The sequence below is a fragment of the Peromyscus leucopus genome, chromosome 5 (assembly GCF_004664715.2).
Source record: "Peromyscus leucopus breed LL Stock chromosome 5, UCI_PerLeu_2.1, whole genome shotgun sequence".
Taxonomy (NCBI): domain Eukaryota; kingdom Metazoa; phylum Chordata; class Mammalia; order Rodentia; family Cricetidae; genus Peromyscus; species Peromyscus leucopus.
The window spans coordinates 14,418,268-14,438,823 of NC_051067.1; the positions used below are offsets into that span (position 1 = coordinate 14,418,268).

Sequence of the window (20,556 nt, forward strand, 5' to 3'; positions counted from 1 at the left end):
CCCCTTCCCTGCAGAGCCCTCCCCAGAGCACCGGATGTGGCTGTTGACAGACGTAGTGTGAACCAAGTGGGGACATTGTGGTGCCCCGCCCGCTCTGCAGTTAAGACATATTTAGGGGAAGTGGACCACGGTGGTTTCCTTGGTGGGCCACCGACCTTTCCTCATCCAGTCCTCTCCTCGCTGCCTGGTGTTCCATTTGCAGGTGATGACACACGTCCAGGAGAAGAAGTCCCCAGGTAACGAAGGCACCCCTGAACTAGGTCCCCTGGCTCCACAGCCAGGGCTGGCCCGACTTGGGTACATGGAAGGCTGCAGTCTGTTATGGCCAATCCTATGTGGCAGATAACTTCTGCTTCTGGCCACCCCTACCAGCCAGGACCCTTTGTGATGAAGTTCTAGTTTAGTAAAGCCCTGTGCTGGTGGGCCACTGTGGGTGCTGCTACCCCCCGGCCCCCCCCCCGCCCCCCACTGTCTGGCTGTGAGCAGGCTGGTGGCAGGTGGTGAGGGTGGGCCTCCGCTCTGCCAGCTCAGCTGCAGAATGCAGAAGTTGTGACTCTAAATTGAGGACTGGGAAGTGTTGGCTGCCTGGCATCCTGGGGAAGAGCTCTGGGGCTGGTCAGTGTCTGCCCAGCCATGTCTACCACAGCCCCCAAACCCCATGCCCACTTCCCTGGCCAGGGGGATAGTGTATGTCCACATTCCAGAATTATGAAAAGGCAAAGGGGGAGTGTGGAGCATGATTAATCTGTGAAGTCAGCTTCCTTCAGCCCTACCCTGATGTCTGTGGAGACAGCTGGTGCTTCATGAAGAGAGACAAGACCCTGGAACCAAGAGTTCAAATTTTGGCCAGGTGGTTGTGGCACACATCAATCCCAGCACTTAGGAGGCAGAGGCAGGTGAATCTCTGTGAGTTTGAGGCCCAGCCTGGTCTACAGAGTGAGTTCTGGGACAGTCAGGGCTGCACAGAAAAACCCTGCCTCAAAAAAAATAAACAAACAAATCAGATTATGGCTGTACCAGTGACAGCCAGTAACCAAAGCCAGTGAGCTAGCTCAGGGTTGGTGGTCTCCATGCTTTGGTGACCAGCATTTTACTAACTGAGCCAGCTTCTCACTGGCCTCCGTGTCCCTATTTAAGGACAACATAGCTGTCCCTGCTTCGTAGCCTTTTGCTATAATTTGTGGCTGTGCAGTAGCACATTTGTTTGTACCTTGACAGGTGAATCTATGCTTCTTGCTAGAGATATGGATGCTTTCCAGATTCTTCCTGTCCCACCAAGCTCTGAGGTGAACATTCTGCTTACAGGAATGGACGGAGCATTGTGGTGTGTACCACATAAGCCCTCACACTTACCAGACTCTGTCTAAGAAGCCTGGCTATCACTACAACCTGGGGAGTCCCTTTTCTACCTCAAGAGATACAGGTTTTCATCATCATCATCCTTAGTTGTAGCATGCTGTGATGGAACCCAGAGCCTTGATGTTAGGCAAGTGCTGTACCACAAAGCGACAGCCTTATCTCATTTTTTCTTTTAATCTCAGCCACCTTGGTGCTGGAGAGGTGATGCTGTGGTTAACAGCACTTGCAGCTGGGCCTAGTGGCTCACACTTTTAATCCCATCACTTGAGAGGCAGAGGCAGAGCGGTTCTCTGTGAGTTCGAGGCCAACCTTGTCTACAGAGTGAATTCCAGGACAGCCAAGGCTACACAGAGAAACCCTGTCTTGAAAAACAAACAAACAAAAAGATTTCTGAAAAAATAGATCTTAACCACCTTGCTGAGGGAAAGATTAACTGTCATTCAAGTTTTTTGGCTTGCTGTGTGGTAAGCATGTTTTGTGGCTGCTAGCCATTGTATTTCTTGTATTCCTTGCTTACACATTAGCTCAATTTGAAAAGAAAATTATATGTTTAACTCTCATTGGGAAGATCTCTTTGCAAAGGAATTTGGAGTTTTTACTTCCTAAATATCTTTCCTAATTTTGTTTATCTGAGTTAATGTTTATCTTTCTGTTATTAAGAGGTAATGCATCACTTTTCATGTCTGTTTTTCTCTCCTCCTCCCTCCCCCCTCCTGCCTTTGGAACAATGCTTATCTAATCATTGTGTATTGTCATATTGTCTTGTCACAATCCTCAGACCCTACAGATTTTATTCTCTTAAGGTCAGCCCCGCTCTGGAGGGTCTCCTGGGGGCTGTGGTAGTGCCTCTCTGCCTTCTGCTGACCGCACCCCAGCCTCACAGACACCTCTTTCTCCAGGCACCTGTGCTCAGCTCCATCCGCCCCCTCGAGGCACCTTGCAAGTTGTCCGTGGAGATGGCACCTCACTGGGGACTGTGCTCATGTTCCACTGTCCCTCTGGACACCAGATGGTGGGGTCCGGCCTCCTCACTTGTGCCTGGAATGGGAGCATCGCCGACTGGTCTTCAGGAAGCCCTGTGTGCAAAGGTAAGCCCCCACCCCAGAGATGTCCCAGCTCAGCTGCTGGTGGGGTGGTGAGATGGGGACCCCAAATACTGTCACATTGAAGGTAGTTGGTGTCCAGTCATAGGCTGTTCCACATTGAGGATTCTCTTCCCACTGTTGCATGCTGTGACGACTGGGGACAGATATCAGACCCAGGGCTGGCTTCAATCCTGCTGCTTCCCTGGCCCCTGATTGGTCAGAAGTGAAGCAATCACTACTTACTGTCATCTGTGAAAACAGGAAACAAATCCTACCCACTTTTTTACCCACTCTCCCTTTCTTCATGAATGCCTCAGGCAACCCCTGAAGGGTGTTCTTGGTGCCAAGAATTCTAGGAATTGGGAGTGCAGAGAGCCAGGATTGTGCCAGCTCTGGATCCTGTCTCGGGGAAGGCAGACACACTTTCCAGTTATCTAGTTGTTGTGTAGCACAGACCGAACCTGTTTGACTGTCCAGTGCCCCTGGGGCCTTTTCCTAAGTGAAGGCTGGTGTGTTATGTTAGAGCCCTGAGTCGAATTAGTTTGCTGCTCGTGTGTGTATATGTTGCAGGACTTCTGAGGGCCCTTAACGTCCTGGTATTGGCTCAGTCTCTTGAGATGAGGGTGCCTAGAAGAGAGATTGAGAACCCAAAATGGCAGGGCTAACCTGTCAACGTCATAACCCAGGTGGTGGCAAGGTGTCCCAGGAAAGAGCTCTGTGGGGTTAGGCTCCTGTGGCAAAGGGCACACCCTTGCATCGTGTGGGTGATTCTTAGCTCTTGTCCCCTCCATATCACAGCTCTTTATCTACCATTGGCCAGAACATGGCCTGTCTCTGAGAGTTAGAGTCTAAATTCTAGATGGTCAGCATCCAGTCAGGGGGCTGAGGTTGGCCTGGGGACCTGGGCTATGCCAGCTGCAGGTATATTATGCATATGCAGCTTATACAGTTGTTATTTGTTTGTTCCAAGTATGCTCTTGAGGTCTTTTTCAAAGAATATTCCTGACGATCTAGTGGAACGTGTTCTCAGTGACCGCTGAGGTCACACAGCTGACCCTGTGTACGCCATTTCCATTGTCTTCCCCGTTTCGGGCAGAGGAGCTGGGAAGGCCGCTGCAGAGCTTTTCCTTGGGCATTGTAAAAACTGAGGCGGCCTCTGCTGGTGCCTGCTGGTGCGGCCGCAGTGGGTGGGGGCCGGGGGCCTCCAGAGTGTCCTCCTTGTTAGAACTTACCCAGTTCGCTGTTCTTTGAACTGCTGTGCACCCTGCCAAACCCAGCCCAAACACCCCCTTCTTGAGAACGTCTTCCCTGATAAATCCCTTTAAATATATTCTTTGCAAATCTTTGCCTTAGCCACTGGAGCCTTGACTACCTTCCCCCAAAATGGAGCTCATTGTGGGCCCCGCCCTCACTTCCCTAGGCCCAGCAGGTCAGGGTCCACTGTGCCAGGAGCTGGTGGTTTTTCTCTCTCTAGCCGTACCACCACATGAGACCTTCGGCTTCAAGGTGGCAGTGATCGCCTCCATTGTGAGCTGCGCAATCATCCTGCTCATGTCCATGGCCTTCCTCACCTGCTGCCTCCTCAAGTGTGTGAAGAAGAATGAGCAGCACCGAGCCGACAGGTAGAGGGGCAGCTGTCCTTCCAGGGGGTGGGCCTGAGTTAGGGTTGCTTACCACGCCTGCCAGGCACCCCAGGGCAGTGTCTGAGCGTCCCACAGGCCCCGTCTGTCCTCGTGGGTACAGCCACAGTGTGTGCCTGTTGGGATTCTAAGGCATATAGCCGGTCTGTGAAGACATGGGACATTGTGCGTGTGTATGCGTGTCGTGTGTGGTCTTTCTGTATTTATGTCTGTGTGCATGTGCAGTTGGTCATGGATGAACGTGGGTGCATGCATGAGGAAGTCACAGGACAACCTTGGGCGTCTGTCAGAGATTCTCCTTTCTCTACCTCTCGTCTCCCTATAGGAATGCTGGGATTACAGACACTCACATTACATGTCCAGCTTTTTACATGAGTTCTGGGGATTTGAACTCATGTCCTCATGTCGCACGGCAAATGTTTTTCCCCCCGCTGAGCCATTTCCCTGTCTACATACGGGGGGCACTTAGTGAACCTGCACACACACATTGTCTATTGTGTTAGTGACATTTTGGGCTGCCACAGATGGATGCTCCCCACATCAGGTGGGCATCATATCTTCGCAGACTGGGAGTCTAGGATTGCAGGTGTGCACCACCACACCCGGCAGTAACTGACTCCTTGTTCACATTGTTTCATGGTGTTCACATAAATTACTCACTGTTAAGGGTGTTACTGGGGTAGGTGGGACGGCGCCTGGGTAAAAGGCCCCGTTGTCAAGTCTGAGGACCTGAGTTCTGCTCCTGGAACCCACACGGTGGGAGGGAAAGAACTGACCCCCACGTTGTCCTCTGACCTCCCTCCACGTGTGGCTTGTGGTACCTGTGCCTCCCACCACAAAATAAAAACGTAATTTAAAAAAATCAAGACCCTGTATATGCTGTTCAGCACTGCAACAATAATGAATAACAAACTAATTTTTTAAAAGCAGTGCCGTTCTGCAGCATGCAGTGTTCAGCAGTCAGCACTGCCTCAGGCTAGAAATTTCCACTTCGTGTTTGCTAAGTTGCTTCTCTCCGGAGCCTACATGCTCCCCCCCCCCGTTCCCCCCCATCCCTGGCTGTCACATCCAACAGCACAGGTGTCCCGCTCCCACGCCTAAAGTGTCCTGCTGTGTTCACTGGGCCACTGCCACCCAGAGCCCAGATGGGCCATGTAGAGGTATTTCTGCGTGTGCACAGCTGGGAGATGACCCCCCCCCCCAAGGCTCTTCATCCTGAACTTTCTCCTCCAGGACGGCACAGCTTTGGTACCAGCTGAGAGGCGAGGACCTGGAGACGGTGCAAGCCGCCTACCTGGGCCTCAAGGGACACAACTACAATAACAGCAGCAGCGGTGGCGTTGGCCGTGGTGGCAGTGGTGGCCATGGTGGCTCCAGTGGTGGTGGTGGCTCCAGTGGTGGCGGCAGCGGCGGCGGCAAGCCAGGGATTCGGCACAGCCAGGCCCATGACAACCACAGCTTCACCACGTGGGTTCCCAGGTCACAGGCTGGGGGTGTGCTTAGGGGTACCCTTTCCCCATCCCAAGCTCTGCCAGGTCCTGGGACATTGGCCACACCACGTTCTGGGGACCCAGATGTATTTCTCTGGTGCCTCAACTCCCAACCCCAAAGCTGTTGCAGCGCTCTGCCCGGACTGACGTCCTAGCCCTCCCATTGCTCTATCTGGTGTGATCACCTTGAGTTTAAATGGGACGAGGAAGCTGGTCAAGATCCTGTGCCCTCCCACTGTGCTGTCTGCTCTGCCAGTTACTGGTCTCCTTCCTCTCGGGTCTCCACATTCCCTCACTTTCTTTTTCTCCTAGTGCCCGGCAGGCAGCAGCTGTGGCTCTTTCTCTCTTGACACACTTTATATTTTTTAATGAACTAGTAAAAGGACAGTCCTTCTGTCTGTCTGTCTGTCTGTCTGTCTCTCTCTCTCTCTCTCTCTCTCTCTCTCTCTCTCACACACACACACACACACACACACACACACACACACACACACACACGTAGCCTAGGCTGACCTCAGGCTTGCTGTGTAGCTGAGGATGACCTTGAACTCCTAGTCTGCCTATCTTCCCCTTCCAAATGCTGGAATTTTGCTGCTGTTGTGAACTATAATATAAATACCTGGTTTTTGATGGGCTTAAGTGACCCCCAGGTTGCTGGGTGGTGGTGGTCCACACCTTTAATCCCAGCACTCAGGAGGCAGAGCCAGGTGGATCTCTGTGAGTTTGAGGCCAGCCTGGGCTACCAAGTGAGTCCCCAGGAAAGGCACAAAGCTACACAGAGAAACCCTGTCTCGAAAAACCAAAAAAAAAAAAAAAAAAAAAAAAAGTGGCCCCCAGGTTGAGAATTGCTGTTCTGGTGGTTTGAATGAGAAATGTCCCCCATAGGCCCACCATACTTGGTCTGTGCCAGTGCTAGGGATTGAATTCAGGCTTTGTGCATGCTGGGTGAGCACTCTTCTCAACTTAGCCATGTCCTCAGCTCTGAGACATGCCTTTTCTGACTCTAGAATCTGGCTACCTTGATGGTAGGTGGAGTAGAAACACCCCCAGGGTGCTGTTGGCATTGGTGTGTCTGCCTTTGCACTCAGCATCTGGCCTCTGGGCGCTTTAAACAGACAGGCTTCTGTCCTTTGTGCTATGGACTCCTGAGGTTCAGGCTGGAGGTCTCATGTAGACACCCTGTCCTAAGTATGGTTTATTACTGTGGTGAAACATGGTCAGAAAGCAGGTTGTGGAGGAAAGAGTTTGTTTGGCTTACACTTTCACATTATAGTCCATCACTGAAGGAAGTCAGGACAGGAACTCAAATAGGGCAGGAACCTGGAGGCGGGAGCTGATGCACAGGCCGTGGAGGGGTGTGCCTTACTGGCTTGCTCACTCTAACTTGCTCAGCCTGCTTTCTTATAGAACCCAGAACCACCAGTCTAGGGATGGCGCCACCCACAATGGGCTGGGCCCTCCTACATCAATTACTAATTAAGAAAATGCCTTACAGCCAAGATCTTATGGAAGAATTTTCTCAGTTGAGGCTCCCTCCTTTCAGATAACTCTAACTATGTCAAGCTGACGTAAAACTAGGCAGTACAAGTCTAGCATGGTGGCAGCACTTGGGAGGCAGAGGCAGGTGGATCTGAGTTTGAGGCCATCCTGGTCTTCAGGGTACAAAGTGAGTACCAGGACTACACAGAGAACCCTGGATGGAAAAACAAAACAAAAACACAGTTAACCAGCACAGACACATTCTCCCTTTGGTGTCTCCACACTGAATTGTGAATTCTCACCGGGGGTCTTTCATGCAGGGTTATGTCAGTTATTTTTCTGTTGCTGTGATTAAAAATACCATGATCAAAAGCAACTTCAAGAAGAGAATTTGACACCAGAGGCAGCCAGAATAAGAAGCTGAGAGGTCACCTCTCAACGGCACAGGGCAAGCAGAGGACAGACTGAAGTGAGGAGAGGCTGTAACCTGTCAGAACCTCCTCCAGCAAGGCTGCACCTCCAAAGGCTCCATACCCTCCAAACAGCGCCACCTACTGGGCACTAAGTGTTCGAATACAGTCCGGGACACTGCTCATTCAAACCGTCAGAGCAGCCGTTCTCAACCTGTGGGTCACAACACCTCTGGGGGTCCAATGACCCTTTCACGGGGTCACTTAAGACTATCAAAAAACCACAGATATTTACATTACAATTCACAACAGTAGCACAATTACAGATATGAAGTAACAATGAAAATAATTTTATGGGGGGTGAAATTTATGTGGGGGTCACCACAACATGAGGAACTGTGTTAAAGGGTTGAGAACCACTTCAGCAGAGGGTCACAGACCGCCAGGGAGGAGCCTGTGGTCTCCGAGCTGAGGTTGAGTCCTCTAGGTCCCTCTATCATCAGGGCATGAAGGGGTTCCGACCTATGAGCTCAGAGGCCACAGTGATCCCCTGGATCTGCTGTGATGTGGGGGCCACCAGAAGAGTGACTTTGCTCATTGACTTGCCAGTCCAGTGTGTCTTGCAGAGGAGCCACGGTGGCTCTTAATTCTTCTTTCTGTGTTAACTTCATTGCTATAGTTTCATAGTGAACTCAAATTCTCATAACCCAAGATACCCTCAAACTCACTATGTGGCTGATCATGAATCTGAACTCAGGATTCATCTGCCCTTACCTCCCAAGTGCAAGGAATATAGGCATTTAGCACCACACCCAGCAAGAAAATTTCACGAATACACAACATGTCCCAGAGGGCCACCCTCTGCCCTCCCCTCCCCTTCCCTTCTCTTCTTGGCTCTGGTGACTTACTTGGCAGAAGGAGCCCTGACTCACTGTGTTCAGTTCCTTCTGATGCTTTTTTGTTGTTTTTGTTTTTTTTCTCTGTGTTGTTTTGGTGCCTGTCCTGGATCTCACTCTGTAGACCAGGCTGGCCTTGAACTCAGAGATCAGCCTGCCTCTGCCTCCCGAGTGCTGGGATTCCACTGCCACCCTGCTACCTTCTGATGTTCTTTGAGCTCATCTACACTCTGGGTACTTGGTGCAGTTCATTGTCCCACAGCTCACCTGAGGCAGCAGGGCCCCTGCCTCTGGCCTCTTGGCTTCCGTGTGAGGTTGGGGCTTCTCCACACCTCAGCAGCCTTGTTTGTCCTGCAGGAATCAAGGGGTTCTTATATTCCACACTGTTTAGATGACCCGATTCCAGGTCCGTGACTGCCCTGGGTTCATTGGAGAGCTCAGTCAATACTGGCAATCACTGTTATTATTACATCTATCCTTCTTGTGTAGGAGAGGAAACAGGCACGGAGATGGCCACCTCTATGGTTCCATACCCCGTATGATGGATCAAGCCTGATGCGTGCACAGGAAGTATCCATTTTCCTGTCTCATCACGTCATGTCAGAAGCTGGCTGTGCCTTCAGGCTTTCCACCCGATGACAGTCCTGTTCACCATGGTGTTCTGGGGCCTTTGAGTCTTATTCTTGATTCTTTGTCTGGCTTGGAGTTCTGCTTTTTGGCAGGCTGTTTTTTAATTTCTGGGCTTAAGGGATCCCCCTGACTCAGCCCCCTGAATAGCTAGAACTATAGCTGTGTGCCTGCTTGGTTATCTTTCTGAGGCCGCATCTTTGGACTAATCCTAGGAGTGAATTATGTAAGGTCAAGTAGTCCGAATGGTTTGATTCTTTGTCCCTCACAAGTTAGTTCAGCCAATTCTTGAGAGGAATGTAGATCTCGGGAACTAATGATATGTGGTTTGGTTGAGACTGTGAGGGCTAATGCATTTCCTTTTATACAGTCAGGTTGCCTAGGCTGGCTTCCAGACTTCGCTGTTGCTCCTACCTTGTGGCATTCCCTCTGCATTATAGTTGAAGGAGACCCCCAAACAGGGGGCTTCCTCCTGGACCCTGGATTAGGCACAAACCACACCCAAACACCTGTTTTCACACAGAGAGCCTTTATTAAGCAGGGAAGGAAAGTTAAAGTGGCTGCTTTCTGACTCAGGCAGAAAAACAGCGGCAAATGGCCTTGCAGGTGTCATTTTTAAGAACAGAAAAACGGGGAGGTCTGTGTTAGGATGGGCTGGGATGTGGTAATAAAGGAGATAAGGACAAGGAAAAGGGTGAAGGGATATTTGTCCCAGAGAGACAAAGGACTGCCTCTGGATAGAAGGGAGACAGATGTGGCCCATAAGCAGATGGTGGTTGATAAAGGTAGAAGGGGAAGACCTGTGTTAGGATGAGGTGTTTAATTTTAATTGGGTGAACCAAAGGTGACTATTGATTATTGATTTGGTAGTCAGCCTCAGGAGAAGGAAGTAGCAAAATAAGGGAACAGACCTTGGTGGATAACTTTATAAATGTAATCTAACAGTTTTTAGCAAGGCACAGGGAATAGGGAGAAGGGCGAGGCCTACCAGAGCCATGCTCGCCACACTCAAGCTGGCCAGAGACCCTTCAGTAGTGCTGTTACCAGATCCTCATGTGGGATGGGAAAACCGAGATGCTGTTTGGGGTGGAGGGACCTGGTATTCTGGACCAGACACCTGCAGTTTCATTGGCTGACCTGTGAGGCCCTGGAACTCCTGGGGATGCTTCTGGGACCACATGTCTGCTTGTCCTTCCTTCATGGACACCAGCTGTTAGACCTTGGAGATTTTACCACAAATGCTCAGTACATAAGGGTGGTCACAGAGTTGTGTAGGGAGTGATGTTCACCTCCCTGTTGTGTGACAAAACTTCCTGGGAAGACACAACACACATCTCCTCAAACCAGATAGGATCCCATGATGGACCAAAGTACAGATACCACCAAAGTCCGATTTGGTGAACCAGTGAGTTTTATTGGGGTTACCTACAGGAACAGAAATGACTCAAAGGCAGCTGCGTCACCAAGGCCCACATGGGTGACAGCTCACAAAAGCTGGGGACCTGGAGCACACTGCACAGCCTGCAGGGACTTTAATAGGCTGAGAGTCCTTTCCAAGTGATCTGGTCTAAACCTCTTCCCAGAAGCCCAGCTGGTTTCTGCTTCTTCCAGGCAGCTGGTCTGGTCTCAGAATCTTCTTTGCAACTTTTCTTTTCTGAGAGTCTTTGCATCTCACCTTCCTTCCATCTGAGGGGTTCTCTCAGCCTTTTTTTTTTTTTTTTTTAAAGATTTATTATTTATTATGTATACAGCATGTATGACTGCAGGCCAGAAGAGGGTGCCAGATCTCATTACAGATGGTTGTGAGCCACCATGTGGTTGCTGGGAACTGAACTCAGGACCTCTGGAAGAGCAGTCAGTGCCCTTAACCTCTGAGCCATCTCTCCAGCCCCTCTCTTAGCTTTTATTGCTTACTCTGGCAGGGAGGGGCCTAGTGGATCTTGTCAGTTTCAGGGACTTCCTGAAGCTCTTTTGAGTCCTTTACCTTCTAGCTTAAGGACTTCCCTGCAGGGTGGAATGCTTTAGTCTCAAGACTGTTACACAATGCTTCCAGGTAGTGAGAAAGCCCAGGGTGACATGAATACCCTACCTGGAGGGAACCGTCACGAGATAGAGGATGCTAGCTGGGGGGCCACTCCAAGGGTCAGCTCTAGTGATGCTGAGGCAGGTGGGGCCTTCCTGGAGCTCTCAGGCCAGTAGTGGGACTCAGAAAGGGCTCTATCTGGCCAGGCACCTAGCATGGAGGAGGCTCATAGCCCTGATCCTCAAAGCCCCTGGCCTTGGGTTCCCAAGAAGAAAGGTGCTCTAGGCCTGGGGCCATATTGCTTGGGTATTGAGCCTGCTCTAGATCTTGCTGTTGGACATACACTATAACCAGCATTGCCATTATGTGTAATGCTGTCCTAAATTCTTTCAGATGCTTGCTGAATTTTCCTCATTTATTATAAGGTTAAAAAACATATGTTGGCTGGGCATGATGGCACATACCTTTAATCCTAGCACTCCTTAGGCAAAAGGATCTCTGAGTTTGAAGTCAGCCTGGTCTACATATATAGCTCCAAACAGCCAGGGCTACTTAGAGATGTCCTGTCTCAAACACACACACACACACACACACACACACACACACACACACACACTAATAATAATAATAATAAATAATAATAATAATAAAATGAAAGAAAGAAACTTGTGCTGGGAATTGGGAATGTATTATAATAGCTGAGCTGGAAGAGGGCTTGCCTAGCATGCATGAAGCCCTGGGTTCAATTCCCAATGCTGCGTAAACTGGGCTTGCTACCACACGCCTATAATCCTAGCACTTAATTATTTCCTTCACTTTTTCACAAAACCACTAGACCATTGCTTAATTCCTGCTACCTGGAGTTTTCCTGGTAGGGAGGTAAAGGTAGAACACTGATCTGGAAATGTTTCTGGGAGGTAATGCTAAAAGTAACTGCTCAGGAGAGTCCATCTGTGGGGAGGAGAGGGAGACAGAACCGTAAGAAAGGGGCATATGTTGGAAGAGGGGGCGGCCAGGCAACCTGAAGAGAGCCTCAAGTATGGAAGCTGGAGATGGCAACGTGGCCAACAGGTGGGCAGGGCCAGCTCTATCTGGCCTAGAGAATTGGCTTGTGTTTGGGCAATGAGGGAGCTGGAAGGGATTGAGGGTACAGAAGGTAGGTGGCCCAGCTCCAGGCCCCCAAAGGGCACAAGCCCAGAAGGAGAGGTGGTGATATCTTCTTCCTGCCTGGGACACCCCCAGTTCCTAGCCAGGCAGCTGGGCTCCTGTGGTTCGCGGTACTCTGAAGCAGCCCCAGAAAGTTCCTTTTCTCTGGGAGCTGGGCATGAGAAAGCTGAGGTCCAGGAAGATGTTGCTCCTGTGGCAGGGCTTGGGGGGGAGGCATTTCTAGTAGAAGGAGGTGGCCTCTTGGGCAGTAGTCTAGCCTGAGCCTATTAAGGTCCTGGATGAGTCCAGAAAAAAAAAAAAACCCAATCCTCTTCCCCCAGAAAAAAACCCATCCTCTTCTTCCCACAGAGACCTCAGCGACATCAGAGAGCAGGCTGGTGTGACCCGCAGTACGGACAAAGACCCCTGGACTTTCGGGATGGGAACTCCAAGCCCTGGTGGCTCCTCCAGCTCTCCATGCACTTATGTGATGGTCCACCCAGTGAAGTCTGCAGGGCCGGCCCCTGGAATGCCCATGAGGCCCAAAGTGTACCTTCCAGGGTGACCCCACCAGCCAGAGGCCTGCAACTCAACACTTGCCCAGCTGGAGATGGGCCAGGGCAGTCACCTCCATGTATAGAGAGCCCTTGGGAGCCAGCTGACATTAAAGGCTGGGGCCCCAGCAGGGAACTGTCTGTCCTGGAGGAGACCTCTGTAGCTGTTACAGGACCTGCTCACTGAACTGCTCCTGGGATGAGGTCCCAAAGAAGCTGCGCCATGACCAGAGTTCTTTTAAAGAGACTGAGAAATTTTAGCAGATATAGTTTTGCATAGTAGACTGTGAAAATGTTAATAAAGTACTTTGAGCAATGCAGGTAGCCACCTCATCACGGCCTGGAGCAGGGGACCCCAGGACTTTCATCTGTAAATTACAGGTGAGAAAAATAACACAAGGGGGTGGGTGCAGATGCAGGTGCGGCTCGGTTGACAAAATGCCTGTCTAGCACGCAGAACAAGGAGGCTTCAACCCCTGGCACCACACAAACCAGGCAGCGTGGAAGGAGGAGGTGAATTTCCAGATCATCTTCAACCGCATACTAAGTTCGAGGCTAGCCTGGGCTACAGGAGACTCTGTCACTTTAAGGTAGAAACCACTGTCCCAGTTGCCCATCTCAACAGAATCTCAAACCCTGTTGTCATAAAACCTATCATGTGTTCCCAGCCCCTGGAGCTCTGAGCTTGTTGGAGACTCAGAGTCTCTTACAACTTGTAAGCTGCTGGGTCCATGGGAGTCATGTTGAGCACTGGTTACTCACAGGTCTGGGTTTGCTGCCAGCAGTCAGTAGTTTTCTCATAGCCTGGAGGCTGATTTCCAAGGCGAGTGTCCTGTGAGCTCCTGGTGGAGGCTCTTGTCTTCAAAGTCACTTTTCTGGTTCCTATGGGCACTTGTACTCACATGTACATACATACACATGATTTTAAAAAATTAGACGTACTTGTAGCTTCCCACAATTTGAGATATAGCCTGTCTCCAGCCATTGAGAAAAGTTAACTGTGTCCTATATCCTTCCTGGAGGAACAAAGACATGTTGGAACCATGAGTAAGAACCTGAAGAAGTAGGCAAGAGGAAGCTGGAACAGCTGTTCTTGGCCTAGTTGATCCTTGTCTGCTGAAACCATGGTTATATTTTCTTACATAAACAATAACCATATACATACCTGATAGAAGTCACACTGTCCCTCTGATGAATGGCCAATAATTTACATCATATATATTTTTCAACCTTAAAAGGGAAACAGAGAGCTGAGGATGTATGTGGCTCATTAACAGAGTGTTTGCCTAGCAAGATCCTAGTAATTGGTCCCTAGCAATACATAAACTGGATGTGATAGTGTAGGCCTGTGATTGTAGCACTCAGAAGTGGACACAGGAGGATCAGGAGTTCAGGGTCATCTTCAGTGCAGGGCTGCCTGGGGCTTGAGGAAACCCAGTCTCAAAAACAAAACAAAAACAGAAAACCATAAATAAAAAAAGGGGAGGGGGGCCGGGCGGTGGTGGCGCACGCCTTTAATCCCAGCACTCGGGAGGCAGAGCCAGGTGGATCTCTGTGAGTTCGAGGCCAGCCTGGGCTACCAAGTGAGTTCCAGGAAAGGCGCAAAGCTACACAGAGAAACCCTGTCTGGAAAAACCAAAAAAAAAAAAAAAAAGGGGAGGGGAGAACTGGCCTAGCTAGTGTTGGCGCACAAGTCATACCAGCTCCTTTGTAGACACACACGCACGCGCGCAAGTATATCCCAGCTAAAAGGACACTAGGTGTTTTACATTCTCAGGGGTCCCTTCTGTGCACACCTGTGTCCTGATGTCCTCGTCCTCTGTAGATTTCCAGGGTCAGAATTCAAGCCAGTGGCATGTAGGCTGGCAGGGTCAGAAGCGCTCTCCCTGCTCTGTTGTGGAGAGCAGTGTTTTGAGGGTCCTGTGGCCTAAGCTTCAGGTCAGGTCTGCTTTGCTACAGTGGATCTTGATATTGGTCAGAAACAGCTCAGCCTTTCTCAGAACTTCAGTCCACCAACTTGGGTTTGGATAAACAGCAAAAGGCTCCGGGTCCCGCTAAGTTCCAGTTCTTATCTCCTGGTAGTAATCAAGATGGCAGAGGCTGGACACCCCTGCAATTTGGTGCATAAAATCTTTTTTAAAAGAGTTAGGTTTTTTTTTTTTTAATGTGTATGAGCATATTGTCTGCATGTATGTGAATGTACCAAATGTGTACCTGGTGCCTACAGAAACCAGAAGAGATCATCGGGTCCCCCTGGAGCGAATTTACAGTTGTGAACGATGTGGGTGCCAGGAACTGAACCCAGGTTCTCTGCAAGAGCAGCAAGTGCTCTAACTGCTGAGCCATACCTCTGGTCCCAGCCTCTTTTTACTTTTTAGTTGAAGACATTGTTTCACTAAGTGGTTTTCTAGCCTTGCATTTAAATCCTCCTGCCTCAGTTTCTCAAATGGCTGGTATGAGTCACAAGTCACCAGGGACCCTACTGTTTGGTTTTTAGTTTGTTTTTGAGATGGGGGATCTTACTGCCTTACTCAGGCTGGCCTCCATTTTGTGTGCTCAGGAGACTGTCCTGCTTCAGTCTACAAAGTAGCTGGTACTACCCACTTGTGTGGCAACACCAGCTAGGCCAGCTCTCCCCTCCCCTCCCTTTTTATTTATTTATTTATTTATTTATTTATTTATTTATTTATTTATTTATGGTTTTTTGTTTGTTTGTTTGTGAGACTGGGTTTCCTCAAGCCCCAGGCAGCCCTGCACTGAAGATGACCCTGAACTCCTGATCCTCCTGTGTCCACTTCTGAGTGCTACAATCACAGGCCTACACTATCACATCCATTGCTAGGGACCAATTACTAGGGTCTTGCAAACAATCTGTTAATGAGCCACATACACCCTGAGCTCTCTGCTTCCCTTTAAAGGCTGAAAATATCCCACCATCTGGATGAGCCGCAGTCATCCACTGGTTACCTGTGAATGGCCTCAGCCTCCGTTGCGTGCGATGCTGCTGTGAACACCGGTGTGCCCCCCTTTCTCGGAGACTCAGCTTTCAGTTCTTTTGTTTATCCAGAGAGTTGACAAACCAGAGCAGATCACCGGAAGCTCACCCGAACCCTAAGACTTTGAATTCACAGTTGCCTGGCCTGCACGCTCCTACATGATCTGCCAGTTACTTTCTGACCTCCTGTTGCTGGGTCCCTCACTCCGCTCCAGCTACACTGGCACAAATACAGATCCTGTGGATCCTGCGTAGACTAGAACCCTTCCCCAGTTATCCTGTGGCCCTCACTTCAGCCAGCTCCATCCCCCGAGGCAGTCCAACGGGAGAGCACGCGTGAGTCTACACAAGGCCCTGTGTTTGACTCGGCACCACGTGTGCACTCGAGCACAAGACAGTAATCACTTATCCCTGCTGCTTGTGGGTGTATGAAATGACACTATGACCGCCCCATGGTATTCATACAATAAAAGGAAAGGTTTTTATTGTAGATGTGAGAGAGAACAGACAGAAGCATCTGGAAGAGTCTAAAGCAGAGAGAGAGAAAAAAGTAGACTGAACATGGCCAGCAGACTGGGCCTGGTCAGGGCTATCTGTGAAAGAGGAAAAGAGCAGGGGAGAGAGAATAGAGAAAATGTAGTGAGAGAAGGAGCAGAGAGAGAGAGAGAGAGAGAGAGAGAGAGAGAGCCAGAGAGAGAGAGCCAGCACGTGTGCCATAGTGAGAAATAGAAGGCTCCTATGGAGGATGAGGAGCTGTGGGAGGGCATCCCATGAGCTGGATGGAGTTTTGAGCAGGGTAGGAGGAGAGAAGGGCTAGGGTACTCACTGGCATGGACTTTGAAATGTGTAACAGGCACTTATGATACTGAAGGACCCTGGAGGCCAGCACGAGCTGTGAGATGCTAAGAGGCACCATGGATAGCCATATCTTCCTCCTGCCAGAGGTAAGCGAAATGACTCCTTTTGGTAGATGGGAACTAGCTGCACAAGTTCCTGAGGAATGCTGGCTTTTATCTAACCATCAAAAATCCTCCTATAGTCCGGGTTAAGTTAATTGGGCTACTGTTTAGAGTCTGGGGAGCTGGAGTTTCCTTTGGAACAACCATTCTAGCCTTTTGTTAATGAAAAGGGGTGATGTAGTGTCTTCTGTAACTGCTTCATAGCTGAAATTAGGATGTTGTTGGGGCCCAGGAAGGCTGGAATGGGAGTCAAAGGCTGGTGGGGGAGGGGATGCAGGCTATGGTAGGGGACATTTGTCCGAAGCATCTCATTTGCTGACCCAACCTGAAGAGAGAGGGAGCCGTCGCATTGGCTGGACTGGTTTACACAGGCTTTCAGCAAGTCCAGGGGTTGTCAGTTCACACCTGGGGCTGACATGCTGTGGGCAGGCCATTATGGAGCAGCTTTCAGGCCACCGTTGATTCCAGGATGCTGTCTGTCAGCTGAGTGGAAATTTGCTGGGATAGACATACACTATAGGGACTAAAGGTAAAGTTAAGGAGCTTAGGGGGATTTTTTTTATTATTTATTTTATTTGCATTGGTGTTTTGCCTACATGTATGTCTGTGTGAGGGTGCCAGATCTTGGATTTGGAGAAGTTGTGAGCTGCCATGTGGGTGCTGGGAATTGAACCTGGGCCCTCTGGAAGAGCAGTCAGTGCTCTTAACCACTGCGTCATCTCTGCAGCCCCTTAGAGGGAAATCTTTGTCTCAGGTATACTGTGGCCCCAGTAGTTGTGGGTATGGAAGGGTCCCCTCAGGCAGTAGGTGGGGAAGCTTAGCTGCTGACTGACAGAAGAACTTCCCTGGAGTCGTGTGACCCGTGACAGGTGGAGCCAAGTCATGACTCCCTGAAGCTTGTATGTGTTTTTAATGTTTACAAAAGGAGATGAAAGTTTCAGACATATTAGCATGACCACTGTCTGTAATCTGCACTGAAATCCTCGTTGTAGAAAAGGCAGTTAACAATGTCTGTAAACAGCTGGAGTAGACTCACACCTTTGAGTTGGCAAAAGCTTGAGGCCCCAAAATGATGGTTCTGGATTAAAAGCATGAACACTCTTTGCTCTGTATAGAGGGCTGGATATATGTTTCCAGCATCATGGGAAGGACTTTTAAGTCTGTATTTAGAAAGCAAGTAAAGGAAATTTAAAAATTTGAGCCTGTGATTGTGATAACAGTAGACAGAACTTTACCAAGGCTAGATGAATAGTTTATCAGAACTACATTGATATGTTAAACCCTGAACTTTTGAAGTCTTAATATCATGTATCATCTTTAAGTCTCTTTTTTCCACATACCTTAACCACTTTCTTAGACCCTCACAACTTACATAAACTTTAAACTTTTTTTCCATTCAATCATTTACCTCAAGACATAAGTAGTTAGTTATTGAGAGCAGTCATTGAAAAGCAAGTTTCTTTAAATAAGGGAATAGTGAAAAATAAATTTTTAGTTAGTGATAGCAGCATAATAGCTTGAGTTGGTTTTTACACTGAAACCCATTTTGTGCATTTCTTTTTCAGTGTGAAGCCTGTTAGCAAGGTAAACCCGTCTGAGTCTGCCTTTCTAGTAGTAGCTCTAGAAAGAGCAAGGCCTGAATTGTACGTATGAAATGAACAAGGCTGCTGCAGCCTTGGTCTGCTTGCTGCTGCTAAACTGATAAAGCTACAGCTCGCCATCAGCACCATCACAGAGATGTGAGGAGGATAAGTTTGAGTAGGAAGTACAATAAGATGACAGGGACTTACCCTCTACCTGGACAGCCAGCCTGGGATCCTCCACTGTGATCTTGGTGGCCCTGGGGGCCCAGGTCGTCAGTCTTGGCTGTCACACAGGACAGCATTAAGCCTTCTGATTACACACAGGTCAGCACCAGCCTTCAGCCACCAGACCCAGAAGGTCTGAGAGATTTTTCTCTGGAGGAGGAACTTGTGAAAACTCACCTACCTTGGTAAGGCAGAGTAGGGCAGCAAACCTGTGCGTCCACAGTTTGGGCAGGGCCCTTGCCGCAGACGAGGCACGGGGCAGTTCTTTGCCCGGTGGTCAGCATTACCACAATTGAAATAAACTCCAGGTAGAGTCCATTGTTGCCCATCTTCTTTGAAGATGGCCTCAGCTGCTGCTACCAGAAGCTGGTAATTTTGTCTGTTAGGGGAAGCCTTGTTCATTAAACACTTTAAATGCCATATTCATCATATCTCTCTGGGGGGCTTGAGGGACATCATCTAATCTATTAAGTATAGCTAATTTTAAACAAACCTTTGTTTTTAGTTATCTTCTTCAGGCTTAACCTTGACAGCACATACAAAAGGCTAAAGTTTGTCCCTGTAAATGAATTACATTTATACTTAGCACAACTACAAGCATAGTTCTGAGCACGTTAAAGAATTTGATCATTTATAAGGTGACTGATGATTAACTTACATGCTAACAGTTTACAACAAGTTGGTAGCTTTTATAAGATTAGGATTTTACAGTTTTATCCCTGTTAAGAGTTTTAAATTTTTGAGTTCAAGATCCTTTAGCATCAAGATAAAGCTTTAAACCATAAATATAGTCCACAGAGAGACTGGGAACCTTAACTTTCCTGATCCTTTCGTAATGTACCATTATGGAATATCAGTTTCTTGTATGACTTAGTTTACCCAAATAGCTAAAGCTTAACAAAGTTAGCAAAGACAAAGAGGCTATATGTACATCTTCAAGTCAATTTCTGCTAGCTCTGAATAGACCTTAGGAATTTATAAACCTTATTTATCAAACATATTTTATTCATCAAACATACATTGTTCCTTATCTAAAATTTTCTAGAAGCCTGGTGTTGACCACAGCTAGCAAAGACATAAGTGTTTAGACATACATCTTTAAGTCAGTAAAGTCTGTAACCTTAGTAGACGTTTATAACCTTAGAAATTTACAAACTTTAATCAGACATTTGTTTAAGTTCTATTTTCCATAAACAGAGTTGAATGCAAGTTACATATACAGTATACTGTAGCAAATTAAGATTACCCATGTGTAGATTAAAAAAAAACTATTAACACTTTTGTTACAAGATTTAAGATGACTTTTTTGTTAGATTTTACAGATTTTTTTACTCCACACCCAATTTACAAATCTTGATATAAAGAGAATTTATACAATAATCTTACAAATCTTGAGATAAGGTTTATACTTTAGCAAAAGTTTTAGAAAGGGGAGTATTTAGAGAATTAGACAGAACCAGGAAAAGGAGTGTGGGACAAGCAGCTGTGATTCCTATTGGGAACAGTACTTTTGACTGTTTTAAGTACATACTGTCTTTTCCTGTGATGTTACCTTTTGTTCTCCTCCCTGCCAAAGAGTCAGGTGACCCACCTGATGCAGGACAGAGACTTTGGAAGAAACTTTGAAACAAGCATGCTTGGGTCTGGAGAGGAAAGGCCATAACCCAACTTTTTTATAGAACAACATAAAATGAAATTTTAATATTATCTACATTTGAATTTCTGTAGAACTGAGTTTAATAATCAGAGGGAGAGATGAGCAAGCAGAGCAAGGAGGCTTAGAGATAAGAGATTTTTCAGAGTGGAGAGCAGATAAAATTTAGAGATAAGAGACTTTGGGATCATTTGCATAGAAGTTGTTACAGTCTGTGAGAATTTGGAAATCTAGTGTGCCGTCTCTGGCCACTGGGCTGTACTGAAGCCAAGCCATTTATAATAAAACAGTGAGACTTAATGGAACCTCTGAGTCCAAAGAGGAAAAGAGATTAGAGAAGACAGGTGAGTATTATGAATGGGAAGAGTCCATGGTTAGAGACAGGAGCCAGCTGAGAATGGAGCAAGATATCCTTTAGAAAAAGAGTGAAG

General features: G+C 48.2%; 1 protein-coding gene across 2 annotated transcripts; it reads left to right on the forward strand.

Annotated features, from left to right (window-relative positions):
• Nucleotides 1-87: 87 nt before the first annotated feature.
• LOC114692119 (sushi domain-containing protein 3-like) lies at nt 88-13,029 on the forward strand. Of its 2 annotated transcripts, none has more exons than XM_037205746.1 (5): nt 88-236; nt 2,259-2,447; nt 3,919-4,066; nt 5,318-5,563; nt 12,525-13,029. In XM_037205746.1, exons 1-5 carry the CDS (start codon nt 206-208, stop codon nt 12,718-12,720), a joined length of 810 nt encoding a protein of 269 aa, XP_037061641.1. In that variant the 5' UTR covers nt 88-205; the 3' UTR covers nt 12,721-13,029. The 2 variants fall into 2 exon arrangements, with proteins under 2 accessions (XP_037061641.1, XP_028723608.1); XM_028867775.2 differs by having other exon boundaries at nt 89-236; nt 5,318-5,551.
• Nucleotides 13,030-20,556: the final 7,527 nt, after the last annotated feature.